The 21,182-nt window shown below is 43.1% G+C and overlaps 1 protein-coding gene across 2 annotated transcripts in view; it reads left to right on the top strand.

Annotated features, from left to right (window-relative positions):
* The window catches only part of HIP1 (huntingtin interacting protein 1), a 190,684-nt gene that overhangs the window by 45,282 nt on the left and 124,220 nt on the right, over nt 1-21,182 (top strand). For both annotated transcript variants that reach the window (XM_040338493.1, XM_040338492.1), the window contains one exon: nt 13,953-14,016. In XM_040338493.1, the coding sequence (XP_040194427.1) occupies nt 13,953-14,016 (64 nt within the window). The remainder of the gene's footprint in view (nt 1-13,952; nt 14,017-21,182) is intronic.

Genomic DNA, 21,182 nt, shown 5'->3' with positions numbered 1-21,182 from the left:
ATTTTGAAAAAAATTCAATATTTTTTCCTTTTTGCTATAATTAATATCCCCCAAAAATATATATAAAAACTTTTTTTTCCTCAGTTTAAGCCAATACGTGTTCTTCTACCTATTTTTGGTAAAAAAAATCGCAATAAGCGTTTATCGATTATTTTGCGCAAAATGTATAGGGCCAAATTCTTAAAAGAGATACGCAGGCGGAACTGCTGTTCAGCCTGCGTATCTCTGTGCCTAACTTTGGAAACGATCCTCAAAAGGATTTTTCCAAAGTTAGGCAGAAGATCCGACATCTGTAAGACACTTACACTGTCAGATCTTAGGATGCAGTACCGCATCCGCCGCTGGGGGCATTTCGAGTCGAAATGCCGGCTAGCGCATGCAAATGAGTACTTAAAGGAACACTAAAGGTTCGTTTTTTATTAGATCAATTGACTCCTTTAAGCTAGAGCATTTAAATATCACTTACCTCATTTTTCCTTTAGACCTCCAAAATACAGTAATCCAGGTTTGAAAATGCCATTTCCTGTCTCTCCTCTTCTTGCTTTCCAACAGCATCTGAGCCGGTTTGCATGGTGGAAAGCAGAATGTGCTCACCCCCTCCCTATGACTACAGCCCTGCGTGAAGATGCTCTCTTATCCCTCACAGGCATGGAGGCTAAGCCTAATGGGAACTGTAGTTCCCATTAGCCCGTGATGTAGCAAAAATGAATGCGCACCGCAAACCAGGAAGTCAGTGAGAATAATGATTCAGGAGTGCTGGAGGTGAATAAAACAGCTCAATTTCAACAGGTATCAAACTAGTTATAATGCAAAACATTACTTTTTACTTTATCAGCTACTGTCAGACTTTAATTTAAGAGGAAAATATTTTTGTCTTTACAACCCCTTTAAGCAGATCCACAAAGCTTTTAAGCTTTGTGTTTTCTGCGTAAGTTCTGATTTGCTTGTGCAAAATTAGGGCTGGTTTTACAATGTGGAAAGTTAGTACACCATGTAAAACTAGACCTTTTTTCCGATCGCCGCGTTTTTTTTAAAATTTGAATTTTTTTTCCCGGCGCGTATTTTTTTTTTCACCCGTCGCAACTTTATTGTCCCGTCGCAATCCACAAAGCCCGGCGTAAATTACGTTTGCGCGCTGCACGTCGGGAAAATTACGTCACACGCATGCGCAGTACGGACGGCGCGGGAGCGCGCCTCATTTAAATTGTAATCGCCCCCCGGAGAGGAGGACCGACGGAGGCACTTAAGTTACACGGCGTGTAATTTCTAGGTAAGTGCTTTGAAGATCGGGCACTTAGGTAGAAATTTAACGCCTGTGTAACTTAACTGCTGAAAGTTAAGTTAGGCTACGTTTTTGGGAATTTGGCCCATAGTGTTTACAAATTAGGGGATAGTTTTATTGCATTTTTATTAATATATTTTTTTTTTTTACTACTAATGGCGGCGATCAGCGATTTTTTTTTCGTGACCGCGACATTTCGGCGTTCAATTTTGACAAATTTTTGGGACAATTGTCATTTTCACAGCAAACAATTCTATAAAACTGCATTGTTTACTGTGAAAATGACAATTGCAGTTTGGGAGTTAACCACTGGGGGGGCGCTGAAGGGTTAAGTGTGACCTCATATGTGTTTCTAACTGTAGGGGGGCGGGGCTGAACGTGTGACGTCATTGATCGTGCTTCCCTGTATCAGGGAACACGCGATCAATGACAGCGCCACAGTGAAGAACGTTCTTCAGCTCCGGGGACTGATCGCGGGACTCCATCAGCGATCGGGTCCGTGGGTCTTGCGGCTGTGGTCACGGAGCTTCGGACCGGGTCGCTGGCGCGCGCCCGCGACCCACGGCTGGGCACTTAAAGAGGACGTACAGGTACGTGCTTGTGCCCAGCCGAGCCATTCTGCCGACATATATGTGCAGGAGGCGGTCCTTAAGTGGTTAAAGGGGTTGTAGAGCTTTATGTTTTTTCACCTTAATGCATCCTATGCACTCTCGGGCCCCCCAGCCCCCCCGTTTAATTACCTGAGCCACGAAACTCTGTGGGCGCAATCCCGCGATGGTTTCCCCCAGCTTGAGGTGGCTCTTCATTGGAGATTGATAGCAGCGCAGCCATTGGCTCCCGCTGCTGTCAATCAAAACAATGACGCTGCACGCCGTGGGGTGGAGCCGAGTGATACAGTCAGCAGCTATGGCTTCACAGAACGGGGGTTAGCTGTTGTGGGGAGGAGCCGAGACAGCCGCCAAGGGACCCCAGAAGACGAGGATCGGGACTACTCTGTGAAAAACAAACTGCATAGTGGAGGTAAGTATGGTATGTTTGTTATTTAAATTAAAATAAAAAATACATTTACAACCCCTTTAAGGCCGGAATCACACTTGTGCAGTGCGAATTTCAGCTCTCTTATCTTTGCAGAGAGATTACAGAAGTGTTCAGCAGATTAGCGACGTTTTAGATGCAAATTTGGAGACCTGGGAGAAGTTACAGGTGAGAGGAGAGTGGGGGAGAAGTGTATTGAGCTGAATGAGAGAAATTCCTGAAGAGAACTGAACACATCTGCGAATCAGCTGCGTACCCATAGAAGATAATGGATCTGAATTCGCACCTGAGCCGCACCGCAAGGCATAAAATCCGCACACGTTTTTACTGCAATGCGCAGTGTGAATGCATCACACATATGTGAACCAGCCTCATTGAAAACAATGTATTTAGAAATGTTCTGCGTATTGGATGCGGTTTAAGCCGCACTTAATTCGCATAGGTGTGAACCCGGCCTAAATGTATTATAGAGCAATTCTAGGGTGAACTTTAAAAATTGGTCAGAGATTATTACATTTGCTGCAATGTCAATGAAAACACCAAATATGAAGCAAACATAACTTTTTGTACCATGCATTGGGAAAACTGCACTGAATAAGGTCACCTTAAAGTGGAACTAAACCCATCGATTTAGCGGTTTCCCCAAAAAGTTACATACAAGGCATGCCGTGAATGATAACTGTCACGGGTGCTTGTGCTCTTAAATGAGCTGTCAAACCATCAAATGGCTGGTGTCATAATTGATCACACGTGCACCACCATTGCAACTGCAGATCAAACATAGGCCAAGATGACAGTTTCTTTAGCTGGAAAAGATGGGAGGGTTTACTTCCACATGTATACAATGCTAAAAGGGCAAATGCAGTATATTGCATATTTTATTATTATATTTAAGTTATTATTGCACTGTTTCCCCAAAAAAAAATTTATAATGACTTTTTTTTTCATGCTTGCTCTTCTGTATTTTTGTTACTGTATTTGTATACGATATTACATTTTTAAGATTAGCCACTACAGCCAGTTTTGTTACATAACAGCTGTTGAGATAAGATATATATACTGTTCAGGCGGCGTAGCGTATCGCATATGCGCTACGCCGCCGTAAGTCAGAGAGGCAAGTGCTGTATTCACAAAGCACTTGCCTCCTAAATTACAGAGTCGTAGCGTAAATGGGGCCGGCGTAAGCGCGCCTAATTCAAATGAGAATGAGGGGGGCGTGTTTTATGTAAATGATTGGTAAACCCAACGTTTCTGACGTTTTTTACGAACGGCGCATGCGCCGTCCGTGTACATATCCCAGTGTGCATTGTTCCAAAGTACACCGCAAGGACGTATTGGTTTCGACGTGAACGTAAATTACATCCAGCCCCATTCACGGACGACTTACGCAAACGACGTAAAATTTTCAAATTTCGACGCGGGAATGACGGCCATACTTTGGCTAGGCCACCTAGGGTGCAGCTTTATCTTTACACCGGCGTACCTCTTACGTAAACGGCGTATCTTTACTGCGACGGGCGCACGTACGTTCATGAATCGACGTATCTAGTAATTTGCATATTCTACGCCAAACTCAACGGAAGCGCCACCTAGCGGCCAGCGTAAATATGCACCCTAAGATATGACTGCGTAGGAGACTTACGCCGCTCGTATCTTAGCCTAATTTAAGCGTATCTGGTTTCCAGAATACGCTTAAATTTACGACGGCGTAGATTCAGAGTTACGACAGCATATCTACTGATACGCCGGCGTAACCCTACGTGAATCTAGCTATATACACGGTGCAAATTTCTCTCCTGCAACCACGGGTTGATTCCCCCATCAACACAGACAGTGCTGACAGGGGAATCCCTCCTGATGAGCTATTGTCTGCTTCCGGCAGGGGAAGCCATTCCCGTTGGGAAAAGACAGTGATTTTCTCGATTGGCTGTAGCAGCCACTAGCGATAATTGGAAGAGAATCTGTCAGGCTGGTTGCACCCAAGTTGATCAATCAATCAACTGGGTACATTCAGCCTGCCCATTAACAGTTTGAATCTTGGCCAGCTCCGGCTGCACCGGCCAAAATTCCAAACATGTATGGCCGGCCATAAAGGCAGTGTATTGTTTAATGTGCTGTCCGAAGGATCTCACAAAAATTGATATTCTCCATAAAAAACATTACAAAAAAATAGTTTTTGATAGTTTATTACAAATGTTAAAAAGATTTGGGGGTGGATACTGCACTGCCACATCCACCCCTGCCATTCTACAGAGCTATAACTGGGTCTGCTAGGATTGTCATGAGCACACACGGGGAGATTAAAGCAGGAGATTATACACATGGTGAAATGGCCTGTACATTTCTAATCACATTGTAAAGCTTTATCCTGAAGATGCCTTTTTTTCTCCCCAGTGAAATGCATAGAGATAAATGCTCCAGCCTTCCACATATAAAGAATATTTCATTTAGGAGGAGGCAAGGCATAGCTCAACTTTAAGGCCGGGTTCAAACCTATGTGAATTGAATGCACGTTTCCCCTCATTCAATTCGCATAGCAGGAGAATGTGACTGGCTCTCTATGGAGTCGGTTCATATATCTCCGCAGCGGATCTGGTGCGGTGTGCCGGAAAAACGTGTGCCTTTTTTGGTGCGTTTCAGGTTTGATTTCAGCCCAAAATTCGGGCTGAAATCGGACCTGAACCACTGAATCAGCACTCACCGGACCCCTGCTGTGTGCCGCATGTGGCGACAGTGTGAACCCGGCCTTAAAGCGGAGTTCCACCCAAAAAATGAACTTTTTTTTAACAGCTTGCCTTTAATGTAAAAACATTTTTTTTTTTTTACTCACTTCAATCTGGCTGTTACTTGGGTATATCAGAATTAATTTTTCAGAAGGTGCAGGCCTCAACTCATATTTAACCCCTTCCATACAGGGCATTTTCACCCCCTTCCTGCCCAGACCAATTTTTAGTTTTCAGCGCTGTTGCACTTTGAATGACAATTGCGTGGTCATGCAACACTGTACCCAAACTAAATCTTTACGTTTCCCCCCCCCCCCCACAAATAGAGCTTTCGTTTGGTGGTATTTGATCATCTCTGCGGTTTTTATTTTTTGCACTATAAACAAAAGAAGAGGGATTTTTCTTTTAAAAAACACAATGTTTTACTTTTTTATTTAATAAATATCACATTTTTTTTAAAAAAAACATATTTTTTCCTCAGTTTAGGCCGATACGTATTCTTCTACATATTTTTGCTAAAAACAAAATCGCAATAATCGTATATTGATTGGTTTGCGCAAAAGTTATAGCGTCTACAGGTGATAGATTGATGATATTTTTATTTTATAATTTTTTTTTACTAGTAATGGCGGCGATCTGCGATTTTTTTATTGTGACCGTGACATTGCGGCGAACACATCGGACACTTTTGACACGTTTTTGGGACAATTCACATTTATACAGTGATTAGTGCTATAAGTATGCACTGATTACTGTGTAAATGTGACTGGCAGGGAAGGGGTTAACCACTAGGGGGCGCTGAAGGGGTTAAAATGTTCCCTATAGTGTGTTCTAACTGTAGGGGGAGGGGATTTACAAGGGGAGGAGACCGATGTGTGTTCCTCTGTACTGGGAACACAGCATTGGTCCCCTCACCTCTGACAGGAGGTGGATCTGTGTGTTTACACACACAGATCCACACTCCTGCCGTGATCACCGGCAATCCCCGGTGCCCGGCGGCAATCGCAGCCGCTGGGTCACTAGCGATGCCGCGGGCCCTAGAAGGCCGGGAATACAGGACGTCATATGACGTCCACCCGGATCGATGGAGGGTTCCTGCCGACGTCATTTGACAATGCGTCGGTAGGGAAGGGGTTAAAGATGTACAGAATTGAGCACACTGAGTTTTGAGGCTCTTGGGGCCCATTGAAAGCTCACTAAAGTTGTGTACAAACACATCTAGGTGTCTCCTATTAAGTCCTGTTAGAAGTTTAGGAATGGGTTAATCTTGTTAGCATTAGTGCCAATACTCTCCTCAATAACCTTCATGTTCATATCTTTAGTGATAACATGACAAAAGCCTGATATTTTCAGGGATGGAATGTTTTGCCAAAATCTAGGAGCCAGTCAGTTTAAAAGAGAAGAATATATATATTTTTTATTTCCTATTCATACTTACCTAGGTGGATGCAGCATCAGACCGATCTGCAGCTGTCCCCCACCGTCTCTGCACTAAGGACCGAGCCACGAACACCGCCGATGGCTCGGTTTTCACAGATCCCCGAAAGAGGGCCCTGAAAAACAACCCCACACCATATTCTCCACTCCACCAAATGAGTTGGACCAGTGCACAAAGCAAGGTCCATAAAGAAATGGATGAGCGAGTTTGGGGTGGAGGAACTTGACTGGCATGTACAGAATCCTGACCTCAACCCGATAGGACACCTTTGGGACGAATTAGTGTGGAGACTGCAAGCAAGGCTTCATCATCCAACATTAGTGCCTGACCTCACAAGTGAGGGTATGAATACGTTTTTACAGGCACTGTATATAACATTACAAAATTATAATGTTATTGCAAAATAGATGGGGCCATAGCAGAAATGTACTTTCATTTTGTACGGAACACTGTTATACTCAACAAAAATTAGCAGGGAGAGTCAAATCAGCAAGATCTCTGTTTTGTCCCTTCCTATTGCAGGGGAAGTGAGATTGTGCTTTGGCGCACATTGCGGCCGACAGGACAGTTTAGGGTCACACGCCCCCCCTTAGTAATGGGCTTGTATCTGATATTTCTCAATACTGTATGGCAGCAGGGTGCCTGTGAGTAATTTTCTGAGGAAAGTAAATTCTGTTAATTCAGTGAAAAGCATTTCTGCATTTTGTAGAATATTGTAGTTTAGGAAATGGTAACAAACGGGTAGATGATATAGAAAGCAGGTATGAAAGAGGCAATATGAAAGTTAAGGAATGAAAGGTATGAATGTTGGCAGTCTGCTATGAAGGTATAAAGTTTAATAACTTTTATCAAGGCCTGATCACAGGCACAAAACCACTTGTTGTATAGAGAAGCTATTTATTTCACTGGTCTGTTTCCCCCGTCCCAGGGATATCAAGTACTGGGCACAGCATAATGTATTTGGCTGACATGCCCAGTTATTCAGTTTTCCTTCTGGGAAATAAACTGCATAAAAACAGGAAAGCAGTCAACAGAATAGTTTCTGCTTACCTCAGTGTATGTCAGACTGAGCCTTGCAGTGATTCGCCCAGCTTACTCTCCCATCCATTCCTACCGGGAGCTCAGAGGGCGGCCATATTACAATAGTGGATGCATTAAAGAGGAAAATCAGGATCACCAGTGATAAGATCGAAACTTCAGAAAATGCCCAGACTGTTAGCAAGCCATACACGCTTCAATTTCTCCCATTCAGCTCCACTGGCTGCATAAGAAAATTCAGTTTATTCCCAAACAGTGTGGATGGAAGGAATCTTCCCTGCCTGTGATTGTACTCTCAGGCCCCGTACACACGGGCGGATAATCCACTGAAAACGGTCCGCCGGACCGTTTTCAGCGGACATGTCCGCCCAGCGTGGAAGTTCAAAGCTTCCACGCATGCGTCGAATCAGTACGACGCATTCGAGGGATGGCGGACGGTCGGACGTGTCCGGTGAGTCTGTACAGACGACCGAACACGTCCGACGGACAGGTTTCCAGCGGATAGATTTCTTAGCATGCTAAGAAATTTTTATCCACTTGAAAACCAGTCGGCTGGGCAAATGTCCGCCGAAAAATGTCCGCTAGGCTGTACACACGACCGGATTTGTCTGCTGGAACTGATCCACGGATAAATCCCAGCAGACAGATCCGGTCGTGTGTACGGGGCCTGAGTCATCTGAATGGGTGCAGTCACAATTTTCCACCGAATGTACATGTTCTCCAGCACACCATGGATCAACAACTTCCCGTCCATGGTTTGATCCGTGGTTTGTTGGGGAATATGTATAGTTGCTTAACCACTTAACCCCCGGACCATATTGCTGGTCAAAGAACAGAGCACTTTTTGCGATTCGGCACTGCGTCGCTTTAACTGACAATTGCGCGGTCGTGTGACGTGGCTCCCAAACAAAATTGGCGTCCTTTTTTCCCCACAAATGGAGCTTTCTTTTGGTGGTATTTGATCACCTCTGCAGTTTTTAGTTTTTGCGCTATAAACAAAAATAGAGCGCCAATTTTGAAAAAAATGCAATATTTTTTACTTTTTGCTATAATAAATATCCCCCAAAAATATATAAAAAAACATTTTTATCCTCAGTTTAGGCCGATACGTATTCTTCTACATATTTTTCGTTAAAAAAAATCGCAATAAGCGTTTATTGATTGGTTTGCGCAAAAGTTATAGTGTTTACAAAATAGGGGGTATTTTTATGGCATTTTTATTAATATTTTTTTTTTACTAGTAATTGCGGCGATCAGCGATTTTTTTCGGTACTGCGACATTATGGCGGACACTTCAGGCACTTTTGACACATTTTTGGGACCATTGGCATTTTTTTGTTTAAACATTTTATTGGTATTTCTGAATAAATCATATAACAAAGCAATACATACGTGAGAGTACATCAAGATAAGCATTAGATGAAATGGGGTGGATTAATAATATCCATAGAACAGTATAAGTCATTTAAATGCATATTCCAATTACAATTACATATAAAATGAGAACAGTTATATCGAAGGACATTACAATTTATTGTAATGGAAATTATTAAATCAAAAAAGAGATAATAACAATAAAAAGGGAGAAAAAGAAAGAAAAGAAAAAAAATAAGGGGGGGGGGGGGTCATAATGTAATAAAAAAAAAAAAAATTAAAAAAACCTTTCGCAGATGAAATCGGAACAAATTCAATTAACGTCTAGAGTGAAGAGTTAGGTTAAGATATTCATTAGATCCAGTAAAGCTTGTCCAGCTATTCCATTTATCACGAAACTTAGTAGGGGAATCCAATGATTGAAAAATTAGATCCTCTATTTCCGCAGTTCGTTCAATTCTCCGGAGCCATTCCAAAATACTAGGAGGGGAAGTGTCCTTCCAGTGTGTCGGGATACAGAGCTTGGCTGCATTAATCAGTGGCAGTATCAACGTATTTTTGTATATGTGTTGTGGTAATGAGGTATGGTGTAGCATGAATTTGGCAGCGGAAAAATCTGGAGAATAGGATGTGATAAGAGGGATAATGCGGTGAACATCACTCCAAAAGGGTTGTATAATGGGGCAGTCCCACCAAATATGTAGGAGAGTCCCCAAAGAGGACTTGCAGCGCCAACAGGTCGGGGGAGTGGTAGGGCAGAATTTATGGATGATATAGGGTGTCCTGTACCATTTGGAAAAAAGTTTATAATTATTTTCCTGAGTAAGGACATTCATAGAACCCTTATGAATATTGGTGAAAATATGACGCCAATCATTGGCAGAGAGGTGTAAGTCAAGATCTCTCTCCCAATGTAGGATTTTTTCATCCTTCTCAAGATCTACATCAGAAAATAAAAGCGAGTATGTTTTCGGTATAAGATGTCTTTGGGGGTCATCAGTAACACATAACTTTTCAATAGGGGTTTTGGGTTTATTCCAAGTCAGAGGGGGGTTAGAGTTTAATACAGAATTTTGTATAATTTCATAGTCCATTTTAGAAATATTGAAGTCCGGAAATGAACGACAAAAGGTATCGTATGTTAAAGATTTACCATTAACGAAAAAGAGTTCTGCTCTTAGAGAGGGTGTTAAGGTAGGATTAATGGAGAAGGAATTCGTAGAAACAGGAAAAAGGTTCGGAATCACGGGGATAGGAGTCATCGGACCCGGGGAGGATGAGATGTTGTATTTAGCACATAATGATCTAAAGATTTGTAGTGTGGGACCCGTAATGGGGTGGTTACTATTATCGCGGGGTATTTTACGTGGAACAGTCCAAGGGAGATGATGTAAGGGGCTTTTAGAAAATACTCCCTCAAGGTCAATCCAATCTTTCGTCTTTTTGTTAACCTGCCAGTCAATGATACGGGATAAATGGCAAGACCAATAATACTTCTGTAAATTCGGTAATCCTACTCCACCTAACAGTTTAGGATTGGTCAGTGTCTCCCATTTAATCCTAGGTTGTTTGGAATTCCAAACAAATTTTAAGCATAGTTTTTTATACAGATTAAAAAAAGAAATTTCCAACCATGATGTGAACAAAGGAGACTGCAAATTGAACGCTAAAGTGATTGAGTATCCTGATAGTTCTCTGAGGCGGAATAAAGAAAAAAAAAAAAAAAAAAAAAGAAGCTGGCAATTTAATCGGGATGGTTTGGAGAATATTCATTCTAATTATGGCTATTCTTCCAAACCAGGAGAAAAAATCTTTGTCCCATTTCAGTAGGTCTTCTTGAATGGATTTAAGAATCGGCAGAAAGTTGAAAGAATACAAATCTTTTAGTTGAAGAGGTATGTGTATGCCTAAGTAGGATAGGGATTGATCTTCCCATTTAAATGGAAAATTGTGTTTACATAGAGACACTATGTTATTTCGTAGAGTGACATTCAAAGCTCTGGATTTATCAAAATTAACTGAAAGGTTGGAAATCTGAGAGAAAATAGAAAAGTCTTTTAATAAATTAGGTATAGTATTAATGGGATCCGTCAAAAAGAGTAAGATGCCATCGGCATAAGCGGCTAATTTGTACGTTTTGTTGTTGATATCAATACCCTTAATATCAGGATTATTTCTAATTCTCCTAAGAATAGGTTCTAGAGTTATAATAAATATGATTGGAGATAGAGGGCAGCCTTGGTGGGTCCCGTTCGAAACGGAGAAGGCGTCTGACAAGTACCCATTAATTTTTATCTATAGCGATCAGTGCTATAAAAATGCATTGGATTACTATAAAAATGCCACTGGAAGTGAAGGGGTTAACACTAGGGGGCGGGGAAGGGGTTAAGTATGTTCCCTGGGTGTGTTCTAACTGTAGGGGGGGTGGACTACATTGTATGAACAGAAGATCAGCATTCCTCTCCCTGACAGGACCGGAAGCTGTGTCAGGGAGCTGTGTGTTTACACACACAGCTCCCGGTCCTCGCTCTGTAACGAGCGATCGCTCACGGGAGTCGGGGGCGAGCGGGGGGTGCGCGCACGCGCCCCTAGTGGCCGCTTCGAGAGCCGACGTATAGCTACGGGCTCTCGCGTAGGGGAGCCGACCTGCCGCCGTAGAACTGCGGCGGCTGGTCGGCAAGCAGTTAAAGTTTCCAGAACCCAACTGGTAATTGCTACAGCACCCACCATTTTAAGAGCCATACTTTCCAGCAACAGGTGCGATAGGAATATTGACAAGACAAGTTTCCACCTGGCTTCTTAGATTTTTTAGTCAAAAGTTTGTCAAGCTAAGTGGTGCCTACTAGGAATGAGCTAAAGCATGTTCAGATCCTTGGTTGAACCAACCTGCGCTGTCCCAACAGGAAGCTGTCACTATACTCAGTCAATCATAAGAAGCCAAAGTATTCTCTGCCCCCCCCCCCCCCCACTCCACAACCACACAGATACACACGACTTGCAGGGAATGACTTCAGGGTTGCCGACCACCAGTAAATTTACTGACAGTTTGTAAAAATCTGATTTTTTACAACTGCCAGAAATCTCAGGGGCTGATAATTTCATGCTGTATTGACTTTTTAAAGCGGGGGTTCACCCAAAAAAAAAAATTTAACATTACATTCAGCCGAGTTGTCAGAATGACATTAGGCTGTTTTTTTTATTTCATTGCTGTACATACCGTATTTTCACTGCCGCTTCCGGGTATGTAATCTGTGGGACTGGGCGTTCCTAATTGATTGACATCCTTCCGACCAGCGCATACAGTGCGTCACGAGTTGCCGAAAGAGTTGCCGAAAGAAGCCGAACGTCGGTGCGCAGGCGCCGTATAGAGCCGACTCGCAGTCCGGCTTCTTTCGGCAACTTGTGACGCGCTGTATGCGCCGGTCGGAAGGATGTCAATCAATTGGGAACGCCCATTCCCGCAGATTACATACCCAGATACGGTATGTACGGCAATGAAATAAAAAAAAAAACAGCCTAATGTCATTCTGACAACTTGGCTAAATGTAATGTTAAAAATTTTTTTTGGGGTGAACCCCCGCTTTAAGTGTAAATCAAGCTAATTTCTTTGTTATAGGTATTGTCAGTGTTTCCATATCATGTTTATACTGTTCAAATATTCACTGTGTTCGTTTTCAAAAGGAGTTCTGTAATTTCTCAGGTTGCCAGTATTAAATGTGCTCCGCCAGTAAATTTTCACTGTTTTGTCAGAAAAATGCTGCAGGAGGTTGGCAACCCTGCATTATGCCTTTGCTTGTTATGGGTGACAGGTATCTGGAGGGCTCACTCTGGTGCACATGCTCAGTTTGGTGTGTATTGCTAGAGAGGTTGTTTTTTTTTTATGGAAGGGTGCATGTGATCAGCACAAGGCCAATCGACACTGTCCAGACAGAGGGCCAGGGGTCCTGCTGCCTCATAGGATAGTCAGAAAACTCCTCATATGAGCTTTTACCAGTACTTGACTGGACATTAATAGAAGTCACAAGACTGCTATACTGTATTCTGCTGATGAGAAAGGGTATTTAACAGGTTATATTTACTAAAATAATTGCATTTCTGTATTCTGTGTACTGTGGGAGATCAGATATAGTGAATGCGGGGTCCTGGGTTTAGTAACACTTTAAGTTAAAGTCTTTCTTAATAAATGTATATTTTTATAATTACGCTGTCTAATTTCTGTTTACCGAGATAGTCCTTAAACTCCATTGGCATCTTGGGGCAACATTTTGGAGTAGCCCTTGACAATTCCCTCTCTTTTTCTCACTTTAAAGTGGTGTTCTGGGAAAAAAATAAAAATTAAAAGCCAGCAGCTTACTGACTGCATACTGAAGCTGCTGGCTTTTAATAAATGGACACTTACTTGTCCTGGAGTCCCTCGATGTCGGCACAGCAGCTGATGTTTCCATCAGCTGTTGGGTGCTGCCGCCGCCATTCGGCCTTTTGGCTTCACGCCGGGATCCCTACTGCGCATGCACGAGGCCCCGCTCCTCTCTCCTATAGGCCCGGCGGCCCAGGGAGTATGAGGACGGAGCCCCGCGGTGACGTCACAGGCCATTGGCCACGACCGCCTCCTGGAAGTGGGAAGGGATACCTCTCCCCTCCCTTCGAAAGGTGCCAATTGTAGCACCGGAGGGGGGGAGGAATCAGATGAGTGGAAGTTCCACTTTAGGGTGGAACTCCGCTTTAAGTTAAGTCATGTTGTTGTTTGTTTCATAAACCAAGTTGTAATATGTTTTGTAGCCCTTTAAGGGCAGTCTACCTTAGTTTATTGCTTTACATGGATTTGTAGAACTCTCAAATGTCTGTGATGCATGTAATACCCATCCATTCAGTTGGCACAGAGAGAATTTGGGCCAGGGATGGCATTCCAGCTGTCGCTTTTAAAATCCCTTATAATGCCTATCCACCAGGCTCTGGGGTAGCGGAGAAGCAGCTGCATTGCTGAATGTTGCCTTTACTGGTTTATTCTCAGTCTATTGTGTGTAGGTCGTCTCTCACCCCGCTTTTCTGTTTCCTTTTTCAGACTGTGAGTATAAACAAAGCTATCAACACTCAAGAAGCCGCTGTGAAAGAAAAACATGCAAGAAATATCCTTTGAAAAGAAAGAAGCAGGGGATGCACAAGGCTGCGACACAAAGGTGTTCTGGCAGGGCATGTGGGAGGAAGGGATCACAATTACTTCTAAATGGGCCTTTACAACAAGAAGTGTAGCATTGTGACACCTTTATAGGTTTAAGGCGGGGGCGGAAAGGGAATGCCAAATGGTAGAACACATCAGGGTTTTTTTTTTATCCCCACAGGGCAGATCTGGCAGCCTGTCAGGCTATTCTTAGGAATAGAATTAATATTTTACATATTCATAAAACGCTACTTTGGAGGAGGCTGTTCCTGGCTTAGCAGCCAGAGACGTGACTTTAATGATGTGTAAGATGTGGTTCTGTTGGCCATGATCATTTCTCTTATTTTTAAGTGCATTGGTGTCGTTAAATTTCTGTTCTTGAATTTTTTTTTTCTATGCAACTGTTTCTGTTAAAAGCAGAAATAGGTTATTTAAAATACAGCTAAAGCCATTTTATTTTTATTTTGGAAGGAGTGGGGGAAAGGTTAGAACCCCTCTCAGCTTTTGATCGATGTCTGTGTCTCTGCTGGGTTGATTTACTCTCTCTATTGCTCTATTGATCCTGGTGACCACTGGCATTGCGAGCGAGAAGGAAAAAAACAAAAAAATAGCGGTCAATAAAAGGTGAGGTTAAAATCCTGCAGGAGGGACACTTATTCTAATGGCAACTGCCTGGGAGGGGTTTTACCTCGCTTTGGAGAGATTTTCTCTCACTTCCCACCCTATACTGACATTATAGGTTTGCATAAGAACCAATAGTTTCGCTCACACACAACATTCATATAGCTCTTAAAGTGGATGTAAACCCAAAAATTTTTGATTTTGTTTTTGATGTCACAATGTAGAGTATAAGATTCCCTATCATCTGTGCCCAGTCTTGCCACACAGAGTTAATCCAGCGCTGAGCAATCCTCTTTTAATGTTCAGTGAAAATTAACAGAATTCCAGATAACAACTTGCCAAATTATAAAGTCTGTTTCTCTGTTCTTGCTTTGTGTTACAGGTTATTTACATATCCTGGTAATATACAATGAACTTTGGATCACCTCATATTATGATAAACATAACATAACATATGATAAACATGTCCAAGCTCTAGATATGTAAATAACCTGTAACACAAAGCAAGAACAGAGAAACGGACTTTATAATTTGGCAAGTTTTTATCTGGAATTCTGTTAATTTTCACTGAACATTAAAAGAGGATTGCTCAGCGCTGGATTAACTCTGTGTGGCAAGACTGGGCACAGATGATAGGGAATCTTATACTCTACATTGTGACATCAAAACCAAAAAAAATTTTTTGGGGGTTTACATCCACTTTAAGCCTCGTACACACGATCGGATTTTCCGGCGGGAATTGTTTGGCAGGGTTTTGACGGATAATCCAACCGTTTGTATACTCCATAATTTTCCGACACCAAATGTGTCTTGTCGGATTTTCCGATCGTGTGTACAAACACGCATTGCTCAGAAGTAATGCTAACCATAAGACAACATTAGCAGAAGTTGCCCAAAGGGTGGTGCTAAAGAGCAGAAAGACCACGTAGTTTCTGCTTGTTAGCCGACAAAGTTTTGCCATTTGAATGCAGAACAAGTTCACGGCCAATGCCCTTCGCACAGAATTCCACGGCTTTGTCCGATGGAAATCCGATCGTGTGTACGAGGCTTTAGTCGTAGGATTTTCCTGCTGTATTTTGTGTCTGTTCTTCCTCCCAAGATGCCATCATTAGGATATCACTATTTCAGCCAACTACTCATCTATTTATTATAAGTTATGGAGAATCCATTGGGGGAGGAACAACATTTGACTTGAGACAGTTGGAAGAAGATAGAGATTCTGTCAGGCCTCGTACACACGACCGGACATGTCCGCTGAAACTGGTCCCTGGACCAGTTTCAGCGGACAGATCCAATCGTGTGTACAGGCTAGCGGACAGATTTCCAGCGGACAAATGTTTCTTAGCATGCTAAGAAACATGTCCACTGGAAAGCTGTCCGTCGGACATGTCCGCTGGTTAGTACGTCTAACCAGCGGACTGAAATCCCGCGCATGCGTCGAATTGATTCGACGCATGCGTGGAAGCATTGAACTTGCGCGATAGAGAACGTCGGTGTCGTCTACGTCACCGCGTTCTCTGTCCGCGGGGATTTCGGTTTGATGGTCTGTACAGCCATCAGACCGAAATCTCCGAGCGGACATGTCCGATGAAAACGGTCCGCGGACCGTTTTCATCGGACATGTCCGGTGGTGTGTACGAGGCCTCAGGGATATCCTGAGTGATCCAAGAAGATAACATGTATCTTAACCTGACAGCAAGACAACATTTAGTGGTTAGTTAAGTGCTATAGTCACCCTTAAACAATCTCACTCACTATAGCAATAAAATCAAAGCCAGATTGTATAATCACAGGTTCCTTTGACACTGCTTTGTGTCTGCTGGCAACATTGTCATCAAAATTTGTGCAGTGCCTCATCCTGCGACAACTAATGGTACCATGTGTCTCATTGAGAACATTGGCCATAGATCTCTGCTTCTTTGCTTGCCTAAAATCCTGGAGTTACTTTGCTCCATGTAAGTATTAGTAAACCTAACACAGGCAGTGCATAAAAGAGAACTCTAAGGGGCAGATCCACAAAAGAATTACGCCGGCTTATCTATTGATACGCCACATAATTTTAAAGTTCCCGCGTCGTATCTTTGTTTTGTATCCACAAAACAAGATACGACGGCATCTGGGCATCTGGGATCGATCCGACAGGCGTCTTAGTACGCCGTCGGATCTTAGGTGCATTTTTTCCGCCGGCCGCTAGGTGGCGTTTCCGTCTAATTCCGCGTCGAGTATGCAAATTAGCTAGTTACGGCGATCCACAAACTTACGTCCGGCCAGCGCATTTTTTTACGTTCGGCTTTTTCCGGCGTATAGTTACCCCTGCTATTATGAGGCGTACTCAATGTTAAGTATGGCCGTCGTTCCCGCGTCGCATTTTGAATTTTTTGCGTCGCTTGCGTAAGTCGTTCGCGAATAGGGATTTGCGTAGAATGACATCACCGTCAGAAGCATTGGCTTGTTCTGGTTTAATTTCGAGCATGCGCACTGGGATACCCCCACGGACGGCGCATTGCATTGTTTACGTCAGGTCATGATGCATTTACATAAAACACGCCCCCATCTACGCCGCCAAAGGTACACTACGAAAAAAAAAAAAGTTACGGCGGCGTAGTGTATCTTAGATACGCTAAGCCCGGCGGAGAGAAGCGCAATCTACGTGGATCTGCCCCTATATGATTACTTATAGATACACAAATCTTGCATGAGACTCTAGTTGTCTGTAGTGTTAGACAGGTTAATTGGTTGTCTGCTAGCTGGTCGGTAAGTAGGCTTGGTTTTTCCCTGGGCATTCCCCAGGTTTTTGTTGTTATCTGTTTTAGCCTTCCAATGCTTCTTACTGCGATAGCCAGCTATAGATGGGGGCGGTGGACATGTTTGTGTTTCACCTATGGTGCTTGTAGTGTCCAGCAGTGCACCAACACCTTTGCAGCCACTGTGCTATATGCTGGGTGTTTGGTGTGCTCTTGTACCTTTAAGAAGGGGTGGCTCCCCTTCAGTCCACCTGCCCCTATCTATCCATTAAAATGCATGTGCCTCCACTGTGGGGACACTCATTGTTTAGTGTTAGGACCACAGATATTACAGGGTGCCTTGGCGCGGCTCTGTGGCTCACGCATGCGTTTGCAAATGCGTGCGGACTAGACCCCTGTTTTTAACGCATAGTGTTAGACAGGTTAATTGGTTGTCTGCTAGCTGGTCGGTAAGTAGGCTTGGTTTTTCCCTGGGCATTCCCCAGGTTTTTGTTGTTATCTAGTTGTCTGAGACCCTTGTGCATCTGGTAGTTCCCAACCAATCTACCTTTGATCCTAATGCTTCTTGGATTTTTATATACATGGTACCCAGTGCTCAGAGTTGAGCGTAGCGAAGTATTGTTCAGTTAAAGTGGGTACATCATGCCATAATTACCATTCACTTATCATTTTTAAAATGTCCTACTCGCTTCAAACTGTGTTCAGTGAATTATATAGACTTCAGTTGTGACACGATCCATTGTTTCTCTTGGTGGCGAAGATCAATGCAATCCTTCAATATTGCTAATGTTAAAGTTTATTACAAATTCTGCAAGTAGTTTAATAGTGTTAATATGTATATTAGATGAGGATTACTATCATTGGCATGTTAAAGAGTTAAAAGTTTGTTGCTGATGATGCTGTGATTACCAATGGACTCAGCAGACAAAAATTATTAATTTCCTTTTTTCGGAAAACACTCACTCGGTTGTGTTTCCTGTCCAGCTTTCATTTCCACATTTCCTTGTGACTTTTCTCTAATTCCGATATGGTAATCAGAGGTCTTCCTGGCGGAAGCTGCAAGGGCTCAATTCCTCCCGGGTTGTAGATATGACACCGTGTTCTGCTAACTGCCAACTGTGACGGTAGCCTTACATTGCAGTGTCAGCAATAGTTGTAATCTCTGGAAGACAACATTCTTGGTTTTCCTTTTTCTAAACTATAGGTTACCAGCATTTCAATATACTGAAGTAAGACTTCACTGATGTACTTCAATTTACTGCAGTAAAACTGCACTGATGCACTTTAATATACTGTAGTAAAACTGCACTGATGCACTACAATATAATGCAGTAAACTGACCTGACGCACTACAATATCCACTTAAGACCCGGACCTTTAGGCAGCTAAAGGACCCGGCCAGGTTATGCGATTCGGCACTGCGTCGCTTTAACAGACAATTGCGCGGTCGTGCGACATGGCTCCCAAACAAAATTGGCGTCCCTTTTTCCCAACAAATAGAGCTTTCTTTTGGTGGTATTTGATCACCTCTGCAGTTTTTATTTTTTGCGCTATAAACAAAAATAGAGCGACAATTTTGAAAAAAAATCAATATTTTTTACTTTTTGCTATAATAAATTTCGACACATTTTTGGGACCATTGTCATTTTCACAGCAAAAAATGCATTTAAAATGCATTGTTTACTGTGAAAATGACAATAGCAGTTTGGGAGTTAACCACAAGGGGGCGCTGAAGGGGTTATGTATGACCTAATATGTGTTTCTAACTGTAGGGGGGTGTGGCTATAGGTGTGACATCATCGATTGTGTATCCCTAAAAAAAGGGATCACACGATCGATGACGCTGCCACAGTGAAGAACGGGGAAGCTGTGTTTACACACAGCTCTCCCCGTTCTTCAGCTCCGGGGACCGATAGCGGGACTCCAGTGGCGATCGGGTCCGTGGGTCCCGCGGTCCCGGAGCTTCGGACCAGGTCGCGGGGGCGTGCCCGCGACCCACGGCTGGGCACTAGCACAGGACGTACCTGTAAGTGCATGTGCCATTCTGCCGAAGTAAATGTGCAGGAGGCGGTCCTTAAGTGGTTAAACTGCAGTAAATCTATACTGATGCACTTCAATATACTTCAGTAAAACTGCACTGACACACTACAATATACTGCAGTAAAACTGGCCTGACACTACACTGACACACTTCAAGATACTACAGTAAAACTGCACAGATGTACTACACTGACACTGCACTTTTACTATATTCACACTACATTAGAGCTGCACGATTTTGGCTAAAATGAGAATCATGTTTTTTTTTGCTTAGAATAAAGATCACGATTCTCGCGGTGTAACTTCATCTTTCACATTATACAAAAAAAGTTGGGCTAACTTTACAGGGTTTTTTTTAATTCGTTAAAGTGTATTTTTTAAATATGGTGTAACATAAAATATTGCAACAACCACCATTTTTTTCTCTGCTAAACATATACAATGTTTGGGTGTTCCAAGTAATTTTTTAGCAGAAAATAATGATTTTTACTTGTAAGCAACACGTGTCAGAAAGGCTTTGGTCTTTAAATGGTTAAACCTCCTTAATTTACACGCCAGTTCTTTCCTTTGATGAAAGAATGAAAAGATACTCTGGGCCAGATTCACAAATGAGATACGACGGCGTTTCTCCTGATACGCTGTCGTATCTCTGTTTCTATCTAGGCGACTGATTCATAGAATCAGTTACGCATAGATATCCCTAAGATCCGACATGTGTAATTGTTTTACACTGTCGGATCTTAGGATGCAGTACCGCGGCCGCCGCTGGGGGGAGTTTGCGTCGTAAACCAGCGTCGGGTATGAAAATTAGGAGTTACGGCCGATCCACAACGGTTTTTCGCGTTCGCTACGTCGCCGCTAGTCTAGTTTCCCGTCGCAAAGTTACACTTTTTTTTTGGTGCCCTAACTTTAGTCAGCAAGTGTATTGCTGTCTAAAGTATGGCCGTCTTTCCCACGTCGAAATTCAAAATTTAACGTCGTTTGCGTAAGCCGTCCGGGAATACGGAAGTACGTTACGCGTGTCGCCGTTCAAAAAAATGACGTCACGGCGCGCAAAGCACGGCGGGAGTTAAGAAACGGAGCATGCGCAGTAGGTCCGGCGCGGGCGTGCGCCTAATTTAAATGGCACGCCCATTTGAATTGGCCCGCCTTGCGCCGGAGGCCGCGGGCGTAGTTTTCATCGCAAGTGCTTGGTGAATCAGGCACTTGCGATGAAAAATTGCGGCGGTGTAACTTATCTAGGATAAGTTACGCCGCCGCGATTCTACGTGAATCTGGCCCTCTGTTTCTACTTATTTGCGATAAAACTTGGCAGGCTGCCTCAATTTTTTTTTCAGCTGTGAGAACTCTCTGCACTTGTTAGAAAGAATCGTGACATGCTGTTTTGAAGATCGGGAAGGGAAAAAGATCTTTGATTCTTAACAATTAATCGTGCAGCTCTACACTACACTGACACTCTACACTCACAATAGAATCACAGTGAAGAGAGTGATGTTATATCTATCTCTACTCCAATATCACACTGCAAATGGCTCCTCTGCGAAGGAACCTTTTATAGTGTGGGGTAGGTCTATAATCAAAGAGCCATGACTCGCCTAAGTCATTAAAGCGGTAGTTCACCCTCCTTCACCTCATTATTCCATTACTTTCGGCATCGTAGCGCGAGCTACGGTATGCCGGTCTTAAATTTTTAATCCCCGTACTCACTGTGCTATTGTTGATTGAAGAA

The sequence above is a fragment of the Rana temporaria genome, chromosome 2 (genome assembly GCF_905171775.1).
Source record: "Rana temporaria chromosome 2, aRanTem1.1, whole genome shotgun sequence".
NCBI classification, from domain to species: Eukaryota; Metazoa; Chordata; class Amphibia; order Anura; family Ranidae; genus Rana; species Rana temporaria.
This window is presented reverse-complemented; position numbering and strand designations above follow the sequence as displayed.